At 42.0% G+C, this 25,774-nt stretch overlaps 1 protein-coding gene and 1 non-coding gene across 2 annotated transcripts in view; one reads left to right on the forward strand and one right to left on the reverse strand.

Annotated features, from left to right (window-relative positions):
- The window catches only part of GRAMD1C (GRAM domain containing 1C), a 114,133-nt gene that overhangs the window by 84,710 nt on the left and 3,649 nt on the right, over positions 1–25,774 (reverse strand). Inside the window, exon 2 of the mRNA XM_056109363.1 lies at positions 16,597–16,743. Within this exon, the coding sequence (XP_055965338.1) occupies positions 16,597–16,743 (147 nt within the window). The remainder of the gene's footprint in view (positions 1–16,596; positions 16,744–25,774) is intronic.
- Positions 21,916–22,020, forward strand: LOC130018694 (U6 spliceosomal RNA). The gene has a single exon (XR_008791593.1). It is a non-coding gene; the product is annotated as a U6 spliceosomal RNA (small nuclear RNA).

Below are 25,774 nucleotides of genomic sequence, written 5' to 3' on the forward strand. Positions count from 1 at the left end.
ACTATAGACCGAACATGATTGCCACTCAATGCCTCTTTTGCAAACCACAGCACCTAAAAGGAGAGAGAGAACAAAAGGGAAGGTCCTGCCACAGAAGCATGGTGTGATGTGGGGGAATGAGGGGGTGGGAGGGATACTGGGATCAGTGGTGGTGGAGAATGGGCACTGATGGAGGGATGGGTATTTGATCATTGTATAACTGAAACCCAAGCACAAAAATTTATAAGTCTACAACTGTACTTCATGGTGTTTTACTAATAAAATTTAAAAAAAAATAATACTCCTTAGGACGATGCTTTCACTAACTTTAAAAATACAGGTTTTTAATTAATGATCATTCTGGATACTATTCACTGGTATGTGTTGGGGGAGGGATAAAATAATTTTTCATTAGTAAAAAAAAAAAGTACTTCGTATATATGCATTTGTCAAATCACCACTCTGCATACTCTAAATAGCTTACAATATTGCTTGTCGATTATACTTCAATAAGGATGAAGGAAACAATATTATCCACTAATTATACCTAACTTTCACTTTAAAAAACGCCACAGAATATACTTTTTTTTTCAAATACATGTAGAATATGTTACAGGATAAAGAGTATGGCAGGACATCAGAGAGACACTATAGGGTTAAGGTGCTTGCCTAGTATGCAGTCAACCCGGGTTCAATCCCTGGCACCACATAAATAATTAGTGTGTACAACCTTGTTAAACATCTAAAGAAAACTGACACACAGAGCATATTTATATATGTAAACTGCCTTCTGAGCAAAAATCCTGAAGATGAAGATTTATCAGTATGATAGGAGAGAAATCTCACAAAAGAATAAAATCAGAATTTCTTTCAGCATGTCAAGGTTTTCCCTCCTACACCAAAGAAAATGTGACACTAACTATGCCAAGGGTGGTCTTCTAGTAAGACTGTGCTTATGTGATTATTATAAAGTTCACCATTCATTTATAAAAATCTATCTTACAAATCAATGCTTTGAGAAGTATCAATTGCACTGATATGCAACAAATGAATAACAAGACTAACAGTATTCATAGAGCAGATAAGCTTCATCAAACAGAATCAACTTTAGAAAGATTTTCACTTAAATTAAAGATTTCAAATATATATTTGCAATAGAATTACCTTCTAACTTAAGTTTGTGTCCTTTTTTAACAATATCTTCACATTTTACTCTCTAGTAACCCCTAGTAACCATCATTCTACTCCCTGTTTCTACAAGTTAACTCTTTTAAATTCCACATATAAATAATATCATGCAATATTTGTTATTTTTTTGTCTGACTTATATCATTTAGCATAATCCTCTCAAGAAGGCAGTTTTAAAAAAAATTTTCAATTAATATCTTTTTTTATTTTTCTTTTGGAGTCACACCCAGCGATGCACAGAGGTTACTCCTGGCTCTGCACTCAGAATTACTCCTGGCAGTGCTCAGGGGACATGGGAAACTGAGAACTGAACCTGGGCCAGTCACGTGCAAGGCAAACACCCTACCCGCTGTACTATTGCTCCAGCCCCTTCAATTTATATCTTTAAAGATCCCAATTTCCTTTAGCTGTAGTTCTCTAAACTTTTTTTCAAAAATAACAATCTTGGCTTAAGAGCTTGGAGAAGGACCAAACAAAGGAGCACAACCCGAACAGGAGAAAGGAAATAATAAAACTCAGAGCAGAGATTAACGAGATGGAAACCCAAAAAACAATCCGAAAGATCAATGAAACCAAGAGCTGGTTCTTCGAGAAAATTAACAAGATTGATAAGCCTCTAGCAAAACTCACAAAGAAAGGGAGAGAGAAAACCCTAATAAACCGAATCAGAAATGAAAAGGGGGTCATTACAACAGAAACTACAGAAATTCAAAGGATCCTCAGGGAGTACTTTGAGAAACTGTATGCCACGGAACATCAAAACCTCGAGGAAATGGATAAATTCCTAGACTCCTACAGACTCCCAAGGCTGAACCAAGAAGACCTGGAATACCTGAACAGACCTATCACCATCAAGGAAATTGAAATGGTAATAAAAAGTCTCCCCAAGCACAAAAGTCCTGGTCCGGATGGATTCACTAGTGAATTCTTCCAAATCTTTAAAGAGGACTTACTCCCAATCCTCTTTAAGCTTTTCCACGAAATTGAAATATCAAAAACACTTCCAAACAGTTTCTACGAAGCAAATATCACACTGATACCAAAAGCAGACAGAGATACCACAAAGAAAGAGAATTACAGGCCGATATCCCTGATGAACACAGATGCAAAGATCCTCAACAAACTACTAGCAAATAGAATCCAACTACTCATCAAAAAGATCATACACCATGACCAAGTAGGATTCATCCCAGGGATGCAAGGATGGTTCAACATTCGGAAATCAATCAACATAATCCATCATATCAACAAAAGAAAAGATAAAAAGCATATGATTATATCAATAGATGCAGAGAAAGCATTTGACAAGATCCAGCACCCTTTATGATGAAAACCCTAGCCAAAATGGGTGTAAAGGGGACCTTCCTCAACATAATTAAAGCCATCTACCACAAGCCTACAGCAAGCATCATCCTCAATGGGGAAAAACTGAGAGCCTTCCCTCTAAGATCAGGGACGAGACAAGGATGCCCACTCTCTCCACTGCTGTTCAATATAGTACTGGAAGTACTTGCAATAGCGATTAGGCAAGAAAAAGATATTAAGGGCATTCAGGTAGGAAAGGAAGAAATCAAGCTCTCACTATTCGTAGATGATATGATACTATACTTAGAGAACCCTAAAACCTCTACCAAGAAACTCCTAGAAACCATAGACTTGTATAGTAAAGTTGCAGGCTATAAAATCAATACCCAAAAGTCCATGGCTTTCCTATATGCAAACAGTGAGAGAGAAGAAAGCAACATGAAAAAAACAATCCTGTTCACAATTGTGCCCCAGAAAATCAAGTACTTAGGAATCAGCTTAACTAAGGAAGTAAAGGACCTGTACAAAGAAAACTACAAAACGCTACTTCAGGAAATAAAAGAGGACTTGAGGAAATGGAAAGATATCCCCTGCTCATGGGTCGGGAGACTTAACATTGTCAAAATGGCAATACTACTGAAAGCATTGTATAAATTCAATGCAATCCCTATAAGGATACCCACGACATTCTTCAAAGAAATGGAGCAAACACTCCTGAAATTTATATGGAAAAATAAGCCCCCACGAATAGCTAAAGCAATTCTTGGGAAAAAGAAAATGGGAGGAATCAACACCCGAACTTCAAACTGTACTACAAAGCAGTAATAATTAAAACAGCATGGTACTGGAACAAAGGCAGAACGGCAGACCAATGGAACAGGGTTGAATACACTGACATCTCCCCTCAATCATATGATTATCTAGTCTTTGATAAAGGTGCAAGTAATGTGAAGTGGAGTAAGGAAAGCCTCTTTAACAAACTGTGCTGGCATCACTGGACGGCTACATGCAAAAAAATGGGCTCAGAACTCTGCCTAACACCGTGTACAAAAGTAAGATCAAAATGGATTAAAGACCTCAACATCAGACCAGAAACCATAAGGTACATTGAAGACAAAGTTGGCAAAACCCTCCATGACATTGAAGCTAATGGTATCTTCAAAGATGCCACGCCACTGGCCGAGCAAGTGAAACCAGAGATAGATAAATGGGACTATCTTAAACTAAGAAGCTTCTGCACCTCCAAAGAAACAGTGACCAAAATACAAAGACAGTCTACAGAATGGGAAAGGATATTCGCCGAATACACATCTGACAAGGGGTTGATATCCAGGATATACAAAATACTGGTTAAACTCCACAAGAAGAAAACATCCAACCCCATCCAAAAATGGGGCAATGAAATGAACAGAAACTTTCTCAAAGAAGAAATCCGAATGGCAAAAAAGCACATGAGAAAATGCTCTACATCATTAATCATCAGGGAGATGCAGATCAAAACCACAATGAGATACCATCTCACACCTCAGAGACTGGCCCACATTCAAAAGAACAAAAGCAACCGATGCTGGCGCGGATGTGGCGAGGAAGGGACACTCCTTCACTGTTGGTGGGAATGTCGACTGGTTCAGCCCTTCTGGAAAACAGTATGGATGATTTTCAAAAAATTAGAAATTGAGCTCCCATTTGACCCAGCAATACCACTCCTGGGAATATATCCCAGAGAGGCAAAAATGTATAGTGACATCTGCACTTGTTTGTTCATTGCATCACTCTTTACAATAGCCAGAAACTGGAAGAAACCTGAACGCCCAAGAACAGATGACTGGTTAAAGAAACTTTGGTACATCTACACAATGGAGTACTATGTAGCTCTTAGAAAAGATGAAGTCATGAAATTCACATACAAGTGGTACAACATGGAAAGTATCATGCTAAGCGAAATGAGTCAGAAAGAGAGGGATAGACATAGAAAGATTGCATTCATCTGGGGGATATAAAGTAACAAAATATGAGATTAATACCCAAGAATAGCTGAGATCAGCACCAGGAGGATTACTCCATAGCTTAGTGGCCAGTCGGGCATTCTAGAGGAAAGGGCAGCTCAGATAGAGAAGGGAACACCAAATAAAGGGTGTTTGGAGAATCCTCCCAGGAGGGGAAATGCATGTTGAAAGTAGACTATGGACTGAACATGATTGCCACTCAATGCCTCTTTTGCAGACCACAACACCCAAAAGGAGAGAGAGAACACAGGGGATTGCCCTGCCACAGAGGCAGAGGGGATGGGGGGATGGGGGTGGGGGGGATATTATCCATGGTGGTGGAAAATGGGCACTGGTGGAGGGATGGGTATCTGATCATTGTATAATCAACCCCAAGCACAAAAAATTGTAAATCTACAACTGTACCTCATGGTGTTTCACTAATAAAAAAAAATTTTAAAAAAATAACAATCTTGGGGCTGGAGTAATAGCACAGTGGGTTGGGCATTTGCCTTGCATGCGGCTGACCCAGGTTCGATTCCCAGCATCTCATATAGTCCCCTGAGCACCGCCAGGAATAATTCCTGAGTGCAGAGCCAGGAGTAACCCTTGAGCATTGCCGGTGTGACCCAAAAAGAAAAAAAAATCTTTTTATTCCTAATGATTACAACACTTTGGGGAACATATTTACACATGGAAACATAATAAGACTCTATAAATCTGCATCTCACAATCCCCAAATTCTAATGTCTGACATCCAGCTAATCAAAATGATCGAGATACTCTCAATGGCTCAATGTCTGTGCCATACTCTATAACCTGACAGGCACATTTTAAAAATGAGTTCTGATAACAGACTGGAAGAAGACATTATGAAAAATTAAGGATAAATTAACTTGGCACATCATAAAAGACAAAATTATACTATGGTAATAAGCAATCACCAAGCGTTAACAAAAACAATGGTTTATTTCTTACTCATATATACATGTAAATTATGAGTTGGCAAAATGATTGGCAACACTATGTCCTAACTCTGGGACATATGCTAATAAAGGCTGCCCCATCTGGGACTATGGTAAACTATGTACTAATTCTATGGGCTTCCACGTGGTGACGTCATGCATCTTTTTTTTTTTTTAATATTTCACTGACAGAAGTGATTGCTTGGCTGCACTTATTTCAGGAGTATGAGAAAGCAGATATCCATCATGAACAAAACAAAAACAACAGCACTGATGAACAAAATTAATGATTATTTAAGTTTTCTGAATTTACTAAATAAATCCAGAGTTAGTAGACAATAAGTAGTAGAATGTCTTCTGTGGTAACAAGGATAGAACTGGTGAGGCCAGAGAGACAGTATAATGGGCAGGGCACTTGCCTTGCATGCCACTGGCCTGAGTTTGATCCCTGGCACCCCATATCGTCTCCCAAGTCTGCCAGGAGTGATCCCTGAGTACAGATCCAGGAGTAAGCCCTGAGCGATGTCAGGTATGGCCCCATAATCAAAAAGGAGTTTTTTCAGACCTGATGTCTATTATCTGTATGGTCATCCTAGAGGGTAGAAGACAGAAATCAACTGTAATTTTGATTTGATCATTTGACCATACCTGATGATCATTGATGCTTACAGACCACTGGTTTATCTCTGGAGAAATGTGCAATCATTAGAATCATAGCCTGACCATTTTGATTGGACTGTCTTTTTTTGCTAAGCTATAAATATATTTCCTTTTATAAGCACAAGTCTCTTATCAGTACTTAACTGGCAAACATATTCTCATTAAGTAAGTTGACTTTTCATTTTCTCCATGAACTGGTTGAAATACAAAAGCTTTTACAGCTGACCTTTGAACAGCATGTTTGACCTGCAAGTCCACTCACATATGAATTTGTTTTCTGTCCTCAGGTTTTTGCATTCATGGTTTTAACCATCCTACTGATGTCAGTTATTTGAATCAATGATTGTAGTATCCATAAATACGCACAGTCAACTATAAGTTAAATGTGCATTTTCAACTCCGCAAGTGGAAGATGCCTTTAATTCCCATGTTGTTCAGGGGTCAGATTTACTGATAAGGTATAACTTTCATATATTTTTATTTTATTTACCATTAGAGTTTTTGGTGTAATATCTAATAAAATATTGTCTAATGCAAAGATCAAGAAGATTTAAATCTATATTTTCTTCTAGGAGTCTTATACAATTTTATCTCTTATATAATGCACTTTATCTTTTGATGTCATGTGAAGGAGAGATTAGATTTATTCATTTGGATATATAGTTGCCCCAACACTAGTTGTTCAAAAGACTTTCCCATTAATATTTATATTTATCCTATTACTATTTTAGTTATTTTCTATCTTTTCTATAACTCGGGGCGGGTTGAGTTTCCCTCCCCGCCCCAAGCAGAGCTCCGGCAGCTGAAGACCTCCAGAACCAGCCACAACCATGCTGAGACCACTCTCCACATGCATGACGGTACCGGCATGTGGGTCCCAGGGCTGAGATCTCCAAGCCTGCTCGGATCGGGGCTGAGCATCCTCCACCCAGATCCTCCATCTTCCAGTAGGCAGGGATCACACCCACCAACAGCCCCCCCCCCCCCCCCCCCGTGCTGTGTAATCCCATCAACAGCCAAGACCCAGAGACTATAAAACCCAGCTCCTGGAAGCTTATTATCTCATTATTATCTCATTATCTCATTCTTGCTTGGACAACCTGGCAGGCTACCGAATGTAACCTGCCCACACGGCAGAGTCTGGCAAACTCCCCGTGGCGTACCCAATATTGCCAAATACCAGTAACAATGATGGGTCTCCTTCTCCTAACACTGAAAGAGCCTTGAATATGGCACTTTTTAAAATCTCAGGGCTAAAGGATGAAGGAGACGTTACTGGTGCCTGCTCGAGGCAATCGACGAACAACAGGATAATCGTGATCATGATATTTTTATTCAAACACAAATTTTCTTCTTTTGACTCTATAATATTTTGGAGTCAAACTTTACAAAGAAAGTTTGGATAATAACCCTAATACTACCATAAGATTTTACCCCCAATTGTACTTTATCAATAGCATCTCCAACTTGTAAATCCAATGGGCAATTCTCAGGTCTCACCTTGCTCAATCTCACCATAGGGAGCTCACGGTGATTTAATTTAAAAAAAAAAGGAAGAAGGAGGACGAGGAGGAGGAGGAGGAGGAGGAGAAGGAGGAGGAGGAGGAGGAAGAGGAGGAGGAGGAGGAGGAGGAGGAGGAGGAGAAGGAGGGGCTAGGGCGATTGCACAGCTGGTAGGGCATTTGCCTTGCATGTGGCCGACCCGGGTTCGATTCCCAGCATCCCATATGGTCCCCTGAGCACCGCCAGGGGTAATTCCTGAATGCAAAGCCAGGAATAACCCTTGTGCATCACTGGGTGTGACCCAAAAAAACAAAACAAAACAAAAAAAAATACATGGCTTCCAAAGGTAGTGTGGAAAAACAAAACAACAACAACAAAAAAGAATAAACCAAAAAGGCTTAAGTCTTTATTGGGGTGGGGCATGGGGGAGAGACAGTATTCTAAGACAATGCTTAGAGGGTAAGCCCTGCATGCAGGCAACCTTGGTTTGACTCCCCATGCCTGAAGACCCTCTGAGCATCCCAGGGAACCCTTCAGCACTGCTGGGGTAGCCTGGTAACTGCCAGCAATACTGGAACTGAGTCCTTGAACTGAACCACCAATCTGGTAGGTCAAGAATTACTGTTAGTGGCCCCTGGGTACCACTTGGGACACCCCGCCCCATCAAACAGGATTTGGATGAACACACATACAGGGCCAAGTCCTGGCTCTGTGCTCAAGAATGACCCTTTGAGGTGCCCAAGAAACCACAGATGGTGCCAGGGATTGAACCAGGGTCAGTTGCACGTAGGGCAAAAGTCTGACCCCTCTACTTTATCTGCAATCATCAATACCCCACCGCCAACACAAACACACACAAAACAAAGGTGACGTCTCCATTGGAGACTTTTGTTGTTACTGTGTCTGGCATATCGAATACGTCACGGGGAGCTGGCCAGACTCTGCCGTGCGGGACAGAGACAGCTCAAAAGCTGCAGTGCATGCCATGATGAGCACGTGTGAGGCCCAGCTCTGTCTTCTATACCAATGGCCTCCAGAGCAACACCCCACCCACAAGCTGGGAGTAGCCCCCAGCACCACCAGGTCGGACCCAAAGACCAAAATAAAAATGGGGTTGTTCTTTCTTTTCCGAATCTTACTTTTCGTTCTTTCAGGGTCATGACTTTACAAAGAGTTTTCGGCTCCAATTTGTACATGTCCAAAGCACCATCGCTCACCCCAGAGTGGCAATTAGAGCTGCAGTTACTGAGACTAATAAACTCCTCTGGGCCGACACCACGTTGGCTCGTGTGCTTATGGCTCTGGTAATCAGTTCTCTCTTCTTTTTCAGTCCTTAGGTTTTTTTCCCCCTTGCTATTTTGTGAGCCCACTCAAGCATTTTTAAAAACCATTTGTAAGGTTTCATCCATCATTTCTATAGGTACTCTCTAACTAAATAGGTCTCTCTCTCTCCCCGTACTGCCAGAAATAATAGCTTATTCCTTATAATTAAATTTGAAAGCATTCAAAGAGATCCAGTTTTTTGTTCCACATGATATCTCTGCTTAAAATTACTTTATTTATTTAAATCCAACAGGAATTGGAAGAATTTTCTTTTTTATCAATTGTCAAAGTGAAAATCTGTAATGTCCTTCTAGCCTGAATATACACATGTATGTTGGAGAGAACAACATAAAATTACCGAAAATCTCTGAAGTTGTCAGCTTATGGTATAATGTAGCAATTAATTACGCTGCATATAAAACATTTTTGTGGGGGGCTGGAGAGGTAGTACAGCGAGTAAGGTGCTTGTCTTGCGTGTGACTGACCGGGGTTTCATCCCTGGCATGCCATACAGTCCCCAAGCACTACCAGGAGTAAATCCTGAGTGCAAAATCAGGAGTAACCCCGAGCGTCGCCAGGTGTGGCCCAAAAACAAAAAATTTAGTTCAACATAATTAATTCTCTTTATATAAGTATAAATCAAGAGAACTTTCTAAAATAAATCACGTGGGGCAGATTTCATCCCCATATATGACTAGGAAAAACTTACCCATTAATAATATAACTTTGATTATGTCAAAGTCAATGATAAAGTACAGAATCAAAGCTTCTGATTTTATGTACAATTAGAAGAACTTGAGTATAATCTAGAAAACTTCAAATCTAAATAATTCCTGTTAAAACAAGTATTTAAGTTATTACATTACCTATAGCGGTAGATATATGGATGTATATATTTCTTTGGGGCTTTTTCTTTTGCAAAGTATTTTTACTAAAGTCAAAAAAGCAAAAAGATATTTAAAAACCTCGTGTAATATTAAATTTATTTTAAAATTTCTTTCTAAATTTCATTTAATTCTTACCATTACATTAGGATTTGAATGAATATTAAAACTGTTTCAGGCGGGCTGGAGTGATAGTAGAGCAGGTAGGGCATTTGCCTTGCATGCAGCTGACCCGGGTTCGATTCCCAGCATCCCATATAGTCCCCTGAGCACCGCCAGGAGTAATTACTGAGTGCAAAGCCAGGAGTAACCTGTGCATCGCCGGGTGAGACTCAAAAAGAAAAAAAAAAACTGTTTCAGGCTAGATAGAGAGGCAGGAGGAAAGAAGCGCACTTGCTTTGCACAAGCCAGTAACCCTGCTGGGATCCCCAGCACTTAACATGGTGTCCCCTGCGCACTCACTCCTCAGCACCGTCAGGCCTCACTCCTGAGTACGGGAATACCCTGAGCATTGCTGGGTGTGCCTCCAACACAAATAAAATTAAAAAAAAAAAAACAGTATTTCCAGGGGCCAGGATGTAGTACAGCAGATAAAGTGCTTGCCATGCAACTGACCCAGGGTTGATCCCGGACACCTCAGAGGGTCGCCTGAGCTCCACCAAGAGGAGGTCACTGCCACTGGGCACAGAGCCATGAGTAAGCCCTGAACACAGCTGGGTGTGCCCCCCCAAAAAAATTAAAATTACTATATTTATATTACAGGATTGAAATTGTAACAATCAGCAGCTCTTAACCTCACTCTCTGCTCCTTGTGATTTAAGCACACCTCTTTTTTTAAAATTTTTATTAGTGAAACACCATGAGGTACAGTTGTAGACTTACAAATTTTTGTGCTTGGCTTTCAGTTATACAATGATCCAGTACCCATCCCTCCACCAGTGCCCATTCTTCATCACTTACATTTTTTTTTTTTAGTTTTTGTTAGTGAAGAGGCTTTTGGGGCGACCTCTAATCACCCTACCTCCGCTTTGCTGGTGACATTGTTTTAATAACACCAAACATCAGCCAAGCGGCACAAATGCTGGCCGACTTTGACCGTGAGTGTGGAAAGGTAGGACTACAGCTGAATCTTACAAAGACAATGTTTATGAGAAACAGCCTCGTTCCTGACGCCCCATTCGCTCTCAACGGAACGACCATCTCCGAATGCAACAGCTATGTGTACCTAGGTCGAGAGGTCAACATGACAAATGACCTGGCACCCGAGCTGCGCAGGAGGAAGAGAGCGGCTTGGAACGCCTTCAAGAACGTCGAAGAAATAGCTAAGAGGACGAAGAACCTCCGGCTCCGGGCACATCTCTTTGATTCCACTGTTCTTCCTGCATTAACATATGCCTCAGAGACCTGGGCCCTACGCAAACAAGATGAGAACGCTATTCAGGTCTCCCAAAGAAGAATAGAAAGAGCTATGCTTGGAATATCACGTTTCACTCAAATGAGAGAACGAATCCGGAGTTCTGACATCCGTCGACGATCAAGGATCAGGGACGCTGTCTCATTTGCCAAGGTGTCGAAAATCAGATGGGCTGGTCACGTCATGAGATTTAAAGACGACCGCTGGACTAGAGCTGTTACTGACTGGATTCCACGGGATGTCAAAAGACTGCGTGGCCGCCCACCTACCAGATGGTCAGACTTCTTCATCCAGATCATGAACGATCGGTTTGAGACTCTTCATGTTCCCAGCGTGAACAGATGCCATTGGGCTACACTAGCACGCGACAGGGAAAAATGGAGACGTTACTGGCGCCCACTCGAGCAAATTGACGACTAATGGGAAGTTAAGTGATTAAGTGATTAAGTGATTTGTTAGTGAAACACCATGAGGTACAGTTGTAGATCTACAGATTTTTGTGCCTGGGTTTCAATTGTACAATGAGCAAACACCCATCCCTCCACCAGTGCCCATTTTCCACCACCACGGGTCCCAGTATCCCTCCCACCCCCCAACCCCCTCATCCCACCCTGCCTTTGTGGCAAGGTATTCCCTTTTGTTCTCTCTCTCCTTTTGGGTGTTATGGTCTGCAAAAGAGGCATTGAGTGGCAATCATGTTTGGTCTATAGTCTAGTGTCAACATGCTTCTCCCATCCTGGGAGGATCCTCCCAATACCCTTTATTTGGTGCTCCCTTCTCTATCTGAGCTGCCTTTTCCCCTAGCATGTGTGGCTGGCCTCCAAGCCATGGAGCATAACTCCTGGTACTAATCTCGGCCACTCTTGGGTGTTAGTCTCCTATTTTGGTACATCTACAGAATAGAGTACTATGTAGCTGTTAGAAAAGATGAAGTCATAAAATTTACATATAAGTGATACTACATGGAAAGTATCATATTAAGCAAAATGAGTCAGAAAGAGAGGGACAGACATAGAAAGATTGCATTCATCTGGATAACATAATGAAGCATATCTCTTTTAACAATCTCTTTAAAGTTCTATAGTAAGGAAGACACTTAACCAATCTGTTAATCAACACAAGATTAAAAGGATCAAGTCTAAAGGAGAAGCAGCCCCCCATGAAAAATAACCATTAGGGGCCAGAGACGTAGCTCAAAGGACTGAAAAGAACACTGCATGCAAGAGGGAGGTCCCTAGCACTGCGTAATGCCCCACTGAGCAAAAAGTAGCCCCTGAACACTGCTAGATGTGGCCCCAATACCAAAATAAATAAATAATAACCTTTGATAAATTTTGACTCACTTTCTCATATTCATTTGTTTTCACGGTTTTTTTTTCCATTAGTGGGAAAGCATCAAAATATATTTTTTGATAACTTAAATAGGTCTTATCCAACACTTTTCAAATTCTTTTTGTGTCAGACAATTTGGGGGTGGTGGTGGTGATGGGGGGTTCCCAAGCAATGCTCAGGGCCCTTCCCAGTGAGATTCAGGGCAGTTCAATGCGGGTGGTGATGCAATCCTGCTTCAGCTCGGCAGCACCAGGTCCACCAGGGCAGTGCTGGGGGTGGGGGGATGCATATACGAGGCGTACTCTAGCTCTTTGAGCTGTCTCCTGGTTCATGTTGAGAAAACGTGCTCCAAGACTGGAGAGAAAGCACAGTGGGCGAGATGCAGGTGACTGGGTTCAATCCCCAACACCCCATATGGTGCCCTGAGCCCTACCAAGAGTTATTCCCTGAGCACAGAGCCAGGAGTAAGCCCCGAGCAATGCCTATGTGGCCCAAAAACAAAAAGTGTGTTAAAGTTTTTACAACTGACAGATAACTTACACTGTTTGGTTTTTGTTTTACAATCACACCCAGTGATGTTAAGGGGTTACCCCTGACTCTGCCCTCAGGGCGATTCTTGGAGGGCTCAGGGGACTATCTGGGATGCCAGTGATGAAGCCCAGGTCTGCCACATGCAAGGCAAATGTCCTACCTCCTGTATTATTTCTCTGGCCCTCGCACTTTCTCCTAACAGACAACTTAAACGTCATTTCTTTCTTTTTCTTTTTTGGCTCTTTGGGTCACACCCAGCATGCTCAGGGGTTACCCCTGGCTCTGCAATCAGGAATCACTCCTATCCGTGCTTGGGAGAACATATGGGTTGCCGGGGATCAAACCAAAGTCTACCCTGTGAACGGCAAATGCCCTACACACTGTACTCTCACTCGGGCCCCCGCCTAATCATCATTTCTCCCACATATTTACAGTACTGTACTAACGTCAGCTCAGCTGCATAGACCTCTGCCCCCCCTCCCTTAAAGAGTCCAGGTTGCCATACATTTTTTATACTTCCATTATCATTTCTTGCGAATACCTATGTGCTTTTACTAAGTAATCCCCATCTTTACAACATTCTGTTCAACAAAAATATGGGAACTAACCTAATGAGACTTATAAAACCTAAACCCAAAGTTCATTCAAAAAAAAATAAGCAGATATATAACCTCACACCAGGATTAAGAAAACTATATGAGATAATAAACACTGAGTATTCCTAAATATAAGAGAAGGTGATTTCCACCCCCAGATTACTTCTAGTAAATAGTAATTTACTTTATACTCAACCCTAATAAATTTTCTTTTTTGAGGGGAAAAAAAAAAAACTACAAAAGAAGACTTGAAGAATGATCTTATTACAAGATAGGCCCACGTGAACATTAATGTTGTTTTTTCGGGTATTATTGGCTTTTCTTTGATTCTGAGTTCTAATTGTTCCTCCGCAAGAGTCTAAAACGTCTGAGATGTTGTTTTGTCTTCATGTCTTTTCGATGTCAACTCACGTAAAATTTTTGCAATACCAAGTATTTGGAACCAAACTATAACACCCAAAAAGAGAAAGAGAGTAAGAGGGGATGTGTCTGGCACAGAGGGAGGGGTGGTGAGGTGGGGGTGGCGGGAGGGATACTGGGAACATTGGTGGCAGAGAGTGGGCACTGGTGGAGGGATGGGTGCTCGATCACCGATCATGGTATAGCTGAAACTAATCACAAGAAGTTTGTAAGTCTGTAACTGTTATGTGACAGTGATTCGTTAAAAAATAAGAACAAAAAACAGAAAGTATTTGCAATCGGCACGACCTAACCTGAGCCAACAAGGACCTTCCACTATCCAAGCCCATATTTCTCAGACTTCATTGTGCACGCGAGTCACGTGGCCAGCCTGCGAAAACGGAGACAGGGGCAGCCAGCCTGCGGAGCTGGACGCAGGAGTCTGCACTTGCGACCCGCTGACCGGTGAGGCTGAGCCTGCCAGCCCCACAGACTGCGCTTGGAGAAGCAAAACTGAAACACAGACCTCGTTGTTTTTCATCTTGACTCCTATGTATTTATTTATTTGGTTCTGGACCACACCCAGAGGTGCTTGAGGTCTACTCCCAGCTCAGCCGAGGAATAAGTCCCAGCGGTGCTATGGGGGGACCAAATAGGGGCTCTTGAAAGCAAACCGTGTGCTTCAGCCATTGAACCGTCTCCTTGGCCCAGCCTCTGATTTCTTCCTTTAGTTGTTGTTTGGTTTTGGCCACACCTGGAGGGCTCAAGACTTGTGCTTGCCACTGTGCTCAGGGGTCATTTCTGGTGGACGTCAGGGAACAAACCAGGTAAGGGCCAGTGTAGAACCAGGTCAGCCTCCTATTTCTAATTCTCATTTCCTTGTTAATTCCTTTTTTTATTTTTTTGCTTTTGGGTCACACCTGCCAAATGCACAGGGGTCACTCCTGGCTCATGCACTCAGAAATTACTCCTGGTGATGCTCAGGAGGCCATATGGGATGCTGGGAGTCAAACGTGGGTCGGCCACGTGCAAGGCAAACACCCTACCCGCTGTACTATCACTCCAGCCCCTCCTTGTTTTTTCCTTTTCTCCATTTATCCTTTTAATTACTTGTGCCAAATTTGTTGATTAATTCTTAGCCCTGTAGATTGCCTCTGGAGCTGTTAAAATACTTCCTATCTATGACGGAAGCTGTAAAAGTCCCAGAGCAGGGCCAGAAAGATAGCTCAAAGGGCTAACGCACACGCTTTGCATGCCTGAGTCCCAGGTCCAATCCTTTGTACCACATGGTCCTCCAAACAAACAATAAGAACAACCCTGAGCACTTTGCCAGGAGAATCTCCTGAAAGGTCACTGGATGTGGCCCCATAAACAAAAATAAGTAAGTTTTATTGCAAGAAATTTTGCTACCGGGACTGGAGCGGTAGTACAACAGGTAGGACGTTTGCCTTGCACGTGGCCAACCCGGGTTCGATTCCCAGCATCCCATATGGTCCCTCGAGCATCGCCAGGAGTGATTCCTGAGTACAGAGCCAGGAGCCCTGAGCATCGCAAGGTGTGACCCAAAATAGAAAAAAAAAACACCAGGTCTTTAAGAAAACAACTTCCTAATAAATATTTTAATTATATATGCCTTACAAGTTCTATAAACCTTACTTATGTTACATTATACTGAATTCTATCAAAGAACTCGTAATAGAGAATAGCTTTATTTTAAGTTAGCCCTTTACTATAGAATAAATGTTAAAATTCGTGCAATAACAGAAATACTATTCTTATAGCTACCCGTGACGTATTCGATATGCCAAACACAGTAACACGTCTCACAATGTTATTGGGCCCGCTCGAGCAAATTGATGAACAATGGGAGGACAGTGACAGTGACTATTCTTACAAAAAGACCACGGGCCCAGCAGCTGTCTGAATTTACAGGGGAACCTGATGCTTAGACAGATTATGTAACCAGTGAGCACAGGGCAACATAATATGAAACTCCTAAATTAAAACCTCCCACCTACCTAAAGCTGATTAAGTCTCATTTTTTCCCAGAACAGTGAAAAACAAAAACTACCATGTAATCATTATATGCTTCAGGTCAAACCTTGCTAAACATCTTTCAGGTGCAAGAACTACTTCCTTAAATCAAAATGACGTAAAGTAGCTGGTCTTTCAGCAACACTTAAAATACGCTTTCTGCTTAATGTTAATCTTGTGCCAACACAGTGAACAACAATTAAAAGGAATCCGATTTTCTGATAGTTTTCTCCCAGGGAGTTTGAACAGGTTCATTCCACACTATCAAAACCAGACAATAGCGCCCTCTAGTGGCCACAGGTGAGCACAGTCAGAAATGTCTTTGGGACAACAGACAAAAACTAAACTTAAAAAAATGGGGGGTAGGTGCAAAACTAAAAGCTAATAAGAAAAAAAAAATCTTATATTCTTATATCATCTTATATCACATGAATTGCTATATAATTAAAGAAACTGTATTAAGAGTTAAAACACAGATATAAGAAATAAAAATATTACCCAAAAGCTCCAGTCACTACTCCAGTTATGGAAATTTGGCCCCTGTTTTTTGGCTGTCACAATATTCTCATCCACAACTGGACTAGGAGTTTCCTCTAACTCTTCCTGTGGTTCGGTGGTAAGGCTCGAATCTCCTTTACTTAACACCTGGAAACAAGTATGAAACAATTTTAATAATTTATCAAGAAAATCTCATTTGGGGGGAAGTGTAAATTAACTTTCCACAGACAATGCTCAAACGTTTAGAAAATAATGGTTGTGTTTCTACAGTTCTTAAATTTATATAGACTATCAACATTTCCTACCACAATGTGTTACATAGTTCGATTGGGACTAGTGATTAAAAAAAAATAGTGAATAAAACAAAGTCCTTAGCTCCATGGTAGATAGAGGGATAAAATAATATAAAAATAGGCCGCACGTGGATGTGGCGAGAAAGGGACACTCCTTCACTGTTGGTGGGAATGTCCACTGGTTCAGCCCTTCTGGAAAACAGTATGGACGATTCTCAAAAAATTAGAAATTGAGCTCCCATTTGACCCAGCAATACCACTCCTGGGAATATATCCCAGAGAGGCAAAAATGTATAGTCGAAGTGACATCTGCACTTGTTTGTTCATTGCAGCACTCTTTACAATAGCCAGAAACTGGAAGAAACCTGAATGCCCAAGAACAGATGACTGGTTAAAGAAACTTTGGTACATCTACACAATGGAGTACTATGTAGCTCTTAGAAAAGATGAAGTCATGAAATTTACATACAAGTGGTACAATATGGAAAGTATCATGCTAAGCGAAATGAGTCAGAAAGAGAGGGACAGACATAGAAAGATTGCATTCATCTGGGGGATATAAAGTAACAAAATATGAGATTAATACCCAAGAATAGCTGAGATCAGCACCAGGAGGATTATTCCATAACTTAGAGGCCAGCCAGGTATCCTAGAGGAAAGGGCAGTTCAGATAGAGAAGGGAGCACCAAATAAAGTATGTTTGGAGGATCCTCCCAGGAGGGGAGATGCATGTCGAAAGTAGACTATGGACTGAACATGTTTGCCACTCAATGCCTCTTTTGCAGACCACAACACCCAAAAGGAAAGAGAGAACACAGGGGATTGCCCTGCCACAGAGACAGGGGGGATGGGGGGGATGGGGGTGGGAGGGATATTATCCATGGTGGTGGAAAATGGGCACTGGTGGAGGGATGGGTATCTGATCATTGTATAATTGAAACCAAAGCACAAAAAATTGTAAATCTACAACTTTAAAAAAAATAAAATAAAATAAAGGGAAAAAAAAAGATGAGTGTTGGTGAAGGGAAGTGTGTTTGATGTTTGCATGACTGAGACCTAGGCCCGGGAGCTCTGTGGCTTTTCCCACAGTGATTCAATAAAGAAATAAATTATAAAAAAAAAAAATAGGCCGCAGCAATAGTACAGTGGACAGGGAGTTTGCCTTGCACTTAATCAACCCAGGTTTGATTCCTGGAACCCCATAAGGTCCGTAGAGCACTGCCAGGAGTAATTTCTGAGTGCAGAGCTAGGAGTAATCCCTGAGCATCACCAGATGTGACCCAAAAAGCACCCCCCCAAAAAAAGAATAACAAAATAACAAAAACTACATACATATATACAGTATCAAAAGAGGACAAACCCTTGGCTTCAGATCACAAAGTTCAAATTATCAAAAAACTGGGGGGAGGGCTAGGAGAGCAGAAGAGAGAGAGTAGAGGTGAAAAAGAACAGTGGAGGAACATCTGGTACACTTTGGCGGTGGTGGGCTAAAGTAATGTTGTGCATCAATACCAACATTAACATTATTACCATCTTACCAAAACTAACATTTTAAAAATAAAGATGCACTGGGAGTGTCAATTGGTTCAGCCTCTTTGGAGAATAATTTCAATTCCTGGTGGGATCTAACTTGATGTGCACACAGGAGGCAAGCAAGTTTATAAGGCTAAGAAAGTGTAAACAGGGGCTGGAGCTATAGCACAGCGGGTTGGGCGTTGGCCTTGCATGTGGTCGACCCGGGTTCGATTCCCAGCATCCCATATGGATCCCTGAGCACCGCCAAGAGTGATTCCTGAGTGCAGAGCCAGGAGTAATCCCTGAGCATCGCCGGGTGTAACTCAAAAAGTAAAAATTAAAAAAATAAAAAGTGTAAACAACCTGACTGCACATTGGTAGAGAAACTGACAAATAGATTATGATGGATTACAGAGAGTGAATTTAAATAGATAACTCATATCCCAGCCAGGCATTGATTCCCCAGTCTATAGCGCGCTTGGGGGAAAGATTATATACCCTCTGCAAGGTTCAGACCAAGTTCACGAAAGAAGTCACGATGGAGTTTAAAAGAGAAAGGGGCGTGCTGGGAGAGGTGCATGTGTACACATGCGGTGCAGTCATTAAACAGCACAGAACATCTCACGGAGATTCAACTTAAAAAAAAATTTAAAAAAAGAAGTGACCCATGAGCACTGAGCCAGGAGTAAGTCATGAGCAGCATTGCCAGCATGGCCCCAGAAGAAAACAGAAAAGAAAAGAATGAAAAGGAAAAGACTCAATGGTTGGAATCTCTCGCAAGTGTGGGAGGCGGAGGGTAGTAAGGTAGAGAAGGGACCAGTATGACAAGAATAGTTGGAAATGATCATGCCAGACAAGAAAGTAGGTAAAGGAACATACATGATAACCTTTCAGTGTCTGTAATGCAAACCACAATGCCCAAAAGGAGAGAGAGAGACAGGCAGGCAGGCAGAAACAGAAGCAGAGACAGAGAGAGACAGAGAGAGAGAGAAGACAAGTACCTGGCATAGTGGCAGGCTGGGGGTTGGGGGGGGGGGGTGATGGGAGGGAACCTGGGGACACTGGTGCTGGGGAATGTACACTGGTGGAGGGAAGGGTGTTGGAACACTGTGTGACTGACACCTAATCATGAATAGCTTCGTAAGGGTCTATCTCAGAGTGAATCAACAAAAAATGAAAAACAAACAAAAAGGAAAAGAAATATATTTCAAAAAAGAAAAAGAAGATAAACAGCACAGAGCACATCAGGATCCTTAAAAACCTCCATGGCTGCTGCCTATGCCTCGGTGTGAGGGTGTTTCTAGAGAGAGGGGACCCACAAGCCGGCTCAGGGGACTAGGGACCCCTCCCAGAGAGTTTCACCTTTCAGCTGGTACCACAGTGCTAGGGGCTGGAAGTGCCTGGGGCACCACTCAGTAATGGGGCTAAAAGTCAGGGCTTCCCACAGTCGAAATGACATTTGTACCTAAATGTTTGTTGCAGCACTATTCACAATAGCCAAAATCTGGAAACAACCCAAGTGCCCTAGAACAGAAGACTGGTTAAAGAAACTTCGGTACGTCTACACAGTGGAGTACTATGCAGCTGTTAGAAAAGATGAAGATATGAAATTTGCTTATAAGTGGACAAACATGGAGAGTATCATGCTAAGTGAAATGAGTCAGAAAGAGAGGAACAGACATAGAATAACCGCTCTCATTTGTGGAATATAAAATAACATAACATGAGACTGACACCCAAAAACACTAGATACAAGGGCCGGGAAGATTCTCCATAGCTGGAAGCCTGCCTCTTGAGCGGAGGGGAAAAGGCAGCTGGAATAGAGAAGGGATCACAAAGAAAATGATGGTTGGAGGAATCGGTTGGGACGGGAGATGTGTGCCGAAAGTGGAAAAAGAACCAAACATGATAATCTCTCAGTATCTGTATTGCGAACCATAATGCCCAAAAGTAGAGAGAGAGTATGGAGAATATTGTCTTCCATGGAGGGAGGGGGAGGGTGGAAAAGGGGGGGTTTACTGGGGATATAGGTGGTGAGAAATGTGCACTAGTGGAGGGATGGGTGTTTGATCATAGTGTGATTGTAACCCAAACATGAAAGCTTGTAACTATCTCACGGTGATTCAAAAAAATAAAATTAAATTTAAAAAGTAAGGGCTTCCACGTGCCAGGCATGTGCACCAACCCTCTGAGCTGTTCCTTCAGACCCTAAGTCTCTGCTTGATCTAAAATCTTGATCCTGAGGATTACATGGAAAAGCATCCATGGATCTGCAAGACACAGCGAAGGTGTAATTAAAGGGCATTTGAAGCTCGCAGTTCTCAAACTCTATGAAGTAACCGGTCACCAGGGGAAACCACATAATCCTAATTATAATTAATTTGAGGCTTTCGGGGAAAGGAAATTTGTAAATACAAAAGAGTAGAGGGGCCTGGAGAGAGGACAGCAGGTCGGACGCCTGCCTTGCTAGCAGCAGACTCTGTGTCAATCCCAGAATCCACGTACGGTCCCCTGAGCATCGCCAGGAGCGACCCCTCAGAACAAAAGAGAACCCCCTCTACCAGAAGCATACTCACTAATCACTGAAACTAAAAAAAAAAAAAATGAAGAAATAAACAAAGCTGGATATAGGGAGAAAGGAAAAAATGAAAAAGAAATTCACAATTTGAAGTTGGAAATCAAAAACAATAAGATTGTTTTAATTATTATTAAAATAGTCATTAAATTATTGAAATAATTTCATAAACAAAATGCTGGCTTTGTACCCCAACAGCATAGGTTTTAGATTAACTTCAAATAAATGCTGAAATCCATCAAATGACAAATCTTGAAAGCTTTAATCAATACTGGCTCAAACAACACTTATCCAGGGAAATCCCATGACATTTAAACAAGGTAGCCCCTATAATTTTAGATAATTACATAACATAAAATAGTCAACAAATTGGTAAGCTTTGCCTTAAACACAGTAAATCTTGCCTTTTCTAAATTCTCCATGTTCTGGAACACACTGACCTAAAATATTATATCATATGAAGCTCAGAGCTGTCTCCAATGATTTGACTCCATTGACAAAGATTAAAAAAAATGAAAACAAACTAAGTAAACTACATCAAACAGAAAACTTTTTACACAGTGAAAGAAATTCAAGCTAAAATAAGAACACACGGGCGAAAATATTTGCATGCCATACAACAGATAAAGGTCTAATATCTAAGATAGCACCGTCGCACTGTCCTCCCGTTGTTCATTGATTTGCTCGAGCGAGTCCAGTAACATTTCCATTGTGAGACTGTTACTGTGTTTGGCATATCGAATACGTCACAGGTAGCTTACCAGGCTTTGCCATGCGGGCGAGATACTCTCGGTAGCTTGCCAGGCTCTCTGAGGGGGGCAGAGGAATCGAACCTGGGTCGGCCGGGCCCGCCACATGCAAGGCCCTACCGCTGTGCTAAATTCACAAAGCTCAACAACAAGAAAACCAATAAATCCATTTTAAAAATTGGGGAGAGTGCTCGCTTGTGCAGCACATGCTATTAAAACTGGAACAATACAGAGATTAGCATGGCCGCTGCACAGGGAAGACACACAAATTCGTGAAACGTTCCATATTTTTAGAACTTCTTAAACCATAGTGTCTATATAAAGTGTAAGGGGAAAATAAAAATTTTAAATTAATTTAAAAATTCAATTAAATTGGGGCAGGAAGATCTCAGACACTTCCCTGAAGAAGGCATAAGGACAGCCAAGAGGCATATGAAATAGAGTTTACCAACACTGATAATTGAGGAAATGCAAATCATAATAATGAGAAACTACCTCACACCAGAGAGAATATCATATATCAAAAAGTCTGAAAACAACCTGTATTGGCAGGGATGCAGTGAAAAAGAAAAAGAAAACAGAAACCTTCATTCACTGCTGGTGGGTATATCATCTGATTCAGCCTCTATGGAAAACAGTATGGAGATTTCTCAAGAAATCAAAAGTAGAGGGGACTGGAGCGATAGCTCAGCAGGTAGGACATTCGCCTTGCACGCGGCTGACCCGGGTTGGATTCCCAGAATCCCATATGGTCCCCTGAGCACCGCCAGGAGTAATTCCTGAGTGCATGAGCCAGGAGTAACCCCTGTGCATCGCCGGGTGTGACCACAAAAGCCAATAAAAAAAGAAAGAAAGAAAGAAAGAAAGAAAGGAAGGAAGGAAGGAAGGAAGGAAGGAAGGAAGGAAGGAAGAAAGAAAGAAAGAAAAAAAGAAATCAAAAATAGAGCTGTCGTATGTGCCAGAAATCCTTCTTCTTGGGATTTCTCCCAAGAACACAAAATGTTCAATCAAAACAGGCACACCTAAGTTCACGGCAACAGTAAGTACAATAGCCTGGATATGAAAACAGCCCAAACATCCAATGACTGATGAAAAAGAAGTTAAGGTATACTGCACAATAGGATACTATCGGGGAGACAAAATCTTGCCTCCTGTTACCACGCGGCACTAGCAGGTATCATGTTAACAAAAGAAATTAGAGAGAAAAAGACAAACAGGGAGTTATGCCACCCATATGTGCCATATAAAGAATGAACGATAAAAGAACATAAAGAATGACAAAGAGTAAAATGAATGATAACAAATCTTTGGCCCTGGATTATAGAACTGAAGTTGCCAAGTAGCAGAGGAAGAGGGTTGGAAAAGAGAGTGGTAGAATAACAAGTCAGGGATGGGCAACCTCCCCCCATCTTCCTGTTCTTCCAGGAGCCTGGTGGTCATGCCCACAAACTGCTCCTGGCACGATATAAGCTCACTAAGGGCCATCATCTAGAAACTCACAAATAAATCTCAGAAAAGAGCAATAAGTTGCAGAGATGCCTCCGGACCACAAAATCACCATCCAGTTAAAAAAATTAAATCCAGCTCTATCACCCTATTTAAAATTTTAGAATTCCTGGAGCAACATCTCATACTTTATGCCACTGATGTGTGTATTTACTGGAGGGCAGCGGAACTCTCTCTCTCCTGCCACTTGCGTTTGGTGGTCTCTCAGTGGTCTTGGGCCGCTTCCCCCACCCCAGGCAGGCCGATGGGCGATGGGCAGGAGGAATGAGGACCAGGCTGGTCGGTATAAATTGCAGTTTAGTCCTATCTCCTCTCCATTCTCCTAATTCCCCTCCTTCTTCTCTCTCTGGGCTGGAGCGATAGCACAGCGGTAGGGCGTTTGCCTTGCATGCAGCCAACATGGCCGACCCGAGTTCGATTCCTCTGCCCCTCTCGGAGAGCCCGGCAAGCTACCGAGATGTATTCGATATGCCAAACACAGTAACAGCAAGTCTCATGATGGAGACGTTACTGGGCCCGCTCAAGCAAATCGATGATCAACGGGAGGACAGTGACAGTGACAGTGACTTCTCTCTCTGGATCCCCCGTCATTCTCCTTCCGGCTTCCCCTACACACCCTTACAGCCTAGTTTATATAGAAATCATGTAGGGTGGGGATACAAAGGTGGGGTTGAACATTAACAAATCAACAAAGTGAGGTAAGGCCGCTCCTCCAGGAGATTAACTCAAGGACAAAATCTCACCTAAAGAGATTACTCCAGATTACTAGGAGATCTGCTCAAGTGGGGATTCCATTCATGCTTTCTTCTTTCCCTGGCTTGTAATCCACTTAAATAGTTGTAGTAAATTTACTTCTAATATTTCTAGCAATATCACTTTGTATGAGCACCCTAAGAGATATCAAGCTTAAAGTTTGGTTCTTTCTGGGGACATGTCACTATAGATTGCAGACCACAGTCCTCAGGCCAGGTTAGTCTTCCCAACCCCAGCAGGGTCCTTATTCAGTCACCTCTTTTGGATCATGACGGAGTTTGTCCATGACCATGCTCTCAATTTATAGTTGAGTATTGTGCCGCTTTGGCCTGGCCCATTTCGATGCCAGGATAGCTCACAGCTTGCCCTGGGTCCATTCAGTTCCTCATCAGGACTCTGTCTTTGGGGTGCTAGGAACTAAGGGAAACTGAGGCTTAAGTCGAGAAAACAGATGTCTAGGAGTGAATATTATTCAGAGTCAATTAACTTCCAAGTTTCAAAAGCATAATATTAACTGTCTTTCTGTGTTCATACAAAAAGGACACTACTTTAAAGAAAACTATGCAAAAGATGGGGAAAAGCAATATTTAACTTACAATACAAGTTCAGTGTCCTTAGAAGGATCTGACCTTAAAAGTTAACAGAATCTGATTAGGGGGAAAAGATGATTAAGTGGTTAGGGAGGAGAGCAGAGAGAAGAGTTCACAGATAAACACAGAGGAATGAGAGTCACTCAGGAGCACTGTGATGGGTGTAACCCGATAAACCCAAGTTCCCTACAGCAAGCCTGAGAGGATAAACCAATGTTATCCTACACTGATATACCACGAGTAGCACACCACATATGATGCGGTGTAAAGTAGAAGGCAATCAACCTTGATCAAAAATCTTGTTAGTAATCTCTTATACAAGGGCTTAATGGCTCCAAGGTGAGATACGATTTTCACATACTTTCCTCTAGGGAAATCTTTTTGGATAATTTTTAGCAGATTATTCATAACAAGCAATACAAAATAAATTATTTAGGATTTGCCCTTGAGGTAGACTTGGGTGACGGTGAGAAAATTTGAAATAATGGTGGTGGGGGGGGGGGAGGAGAAGTATAATGGTGGTAGATTGGTGTTGGAATATTGAGTGTAGTAAGTTATTGTGAACAACTTTATAAAAATAAAATTTTAAAAAGAAAGAAAGTGTGGACTAGAGGTGCCATGAGGACAATGGTGATGGATCTTTGGGATTTTCGTGGTTGGAAAGGCACAGTAACTTTGTACAGTAAAAGCATAAACATGATCACCAGTATAGCCATGTTACCCAAAGTACAATGAAATAAAAGATCTTTAAGGACCCTCCCAGGATGAGAGATGCATGCTGAAAGTAGACTATATTAGAAAGAGAGGGACAGACATAGAAAGACTGCATTCATCTGGGGGATATAAAGTAACAAAATAGGAGATTAATACCCAAGAATAGCTGAGATCAGCTCCAGGAGGATTACTCCATAGTTTAGGGGAAAGGGCAGTTCAGATAGAGAAGGGAGCACCAAATAAAGGGTGTTTGGAGGATCCTCCCAGGAGGGGAGATGAATGTTGAAAGTAGACTATGGACTGAACGTGATTGCCACTCAATGCCTCTTTTGCAGACCACAACACCCAAAAGGAGAGAGAGAACAAAAGGGAATGCCCCGCCACGGTGGGCGGAGGGGTTGGGAGGGGGGAGGCATGCTGGGAGCACTGGAGGTGGGGAATGGGCACCGGTGGAGGGATGGGTACTCAATCATTGTATAACTG

Source organism: Sorex fumeus, unplaced genomic scaffold (assembly GCF_029834395.1).
Source record: "Sorex fumeus unplaced genomic scaffold, SorFum_2.1 ptg000265l, whole genome shotgun sequence".
Lineage (NCBI taxonomy): Eukaryota > Metazoa > Chordata > Mammalia > Eulipotyphla > Soricidae > Sorex > Sorex fumeus.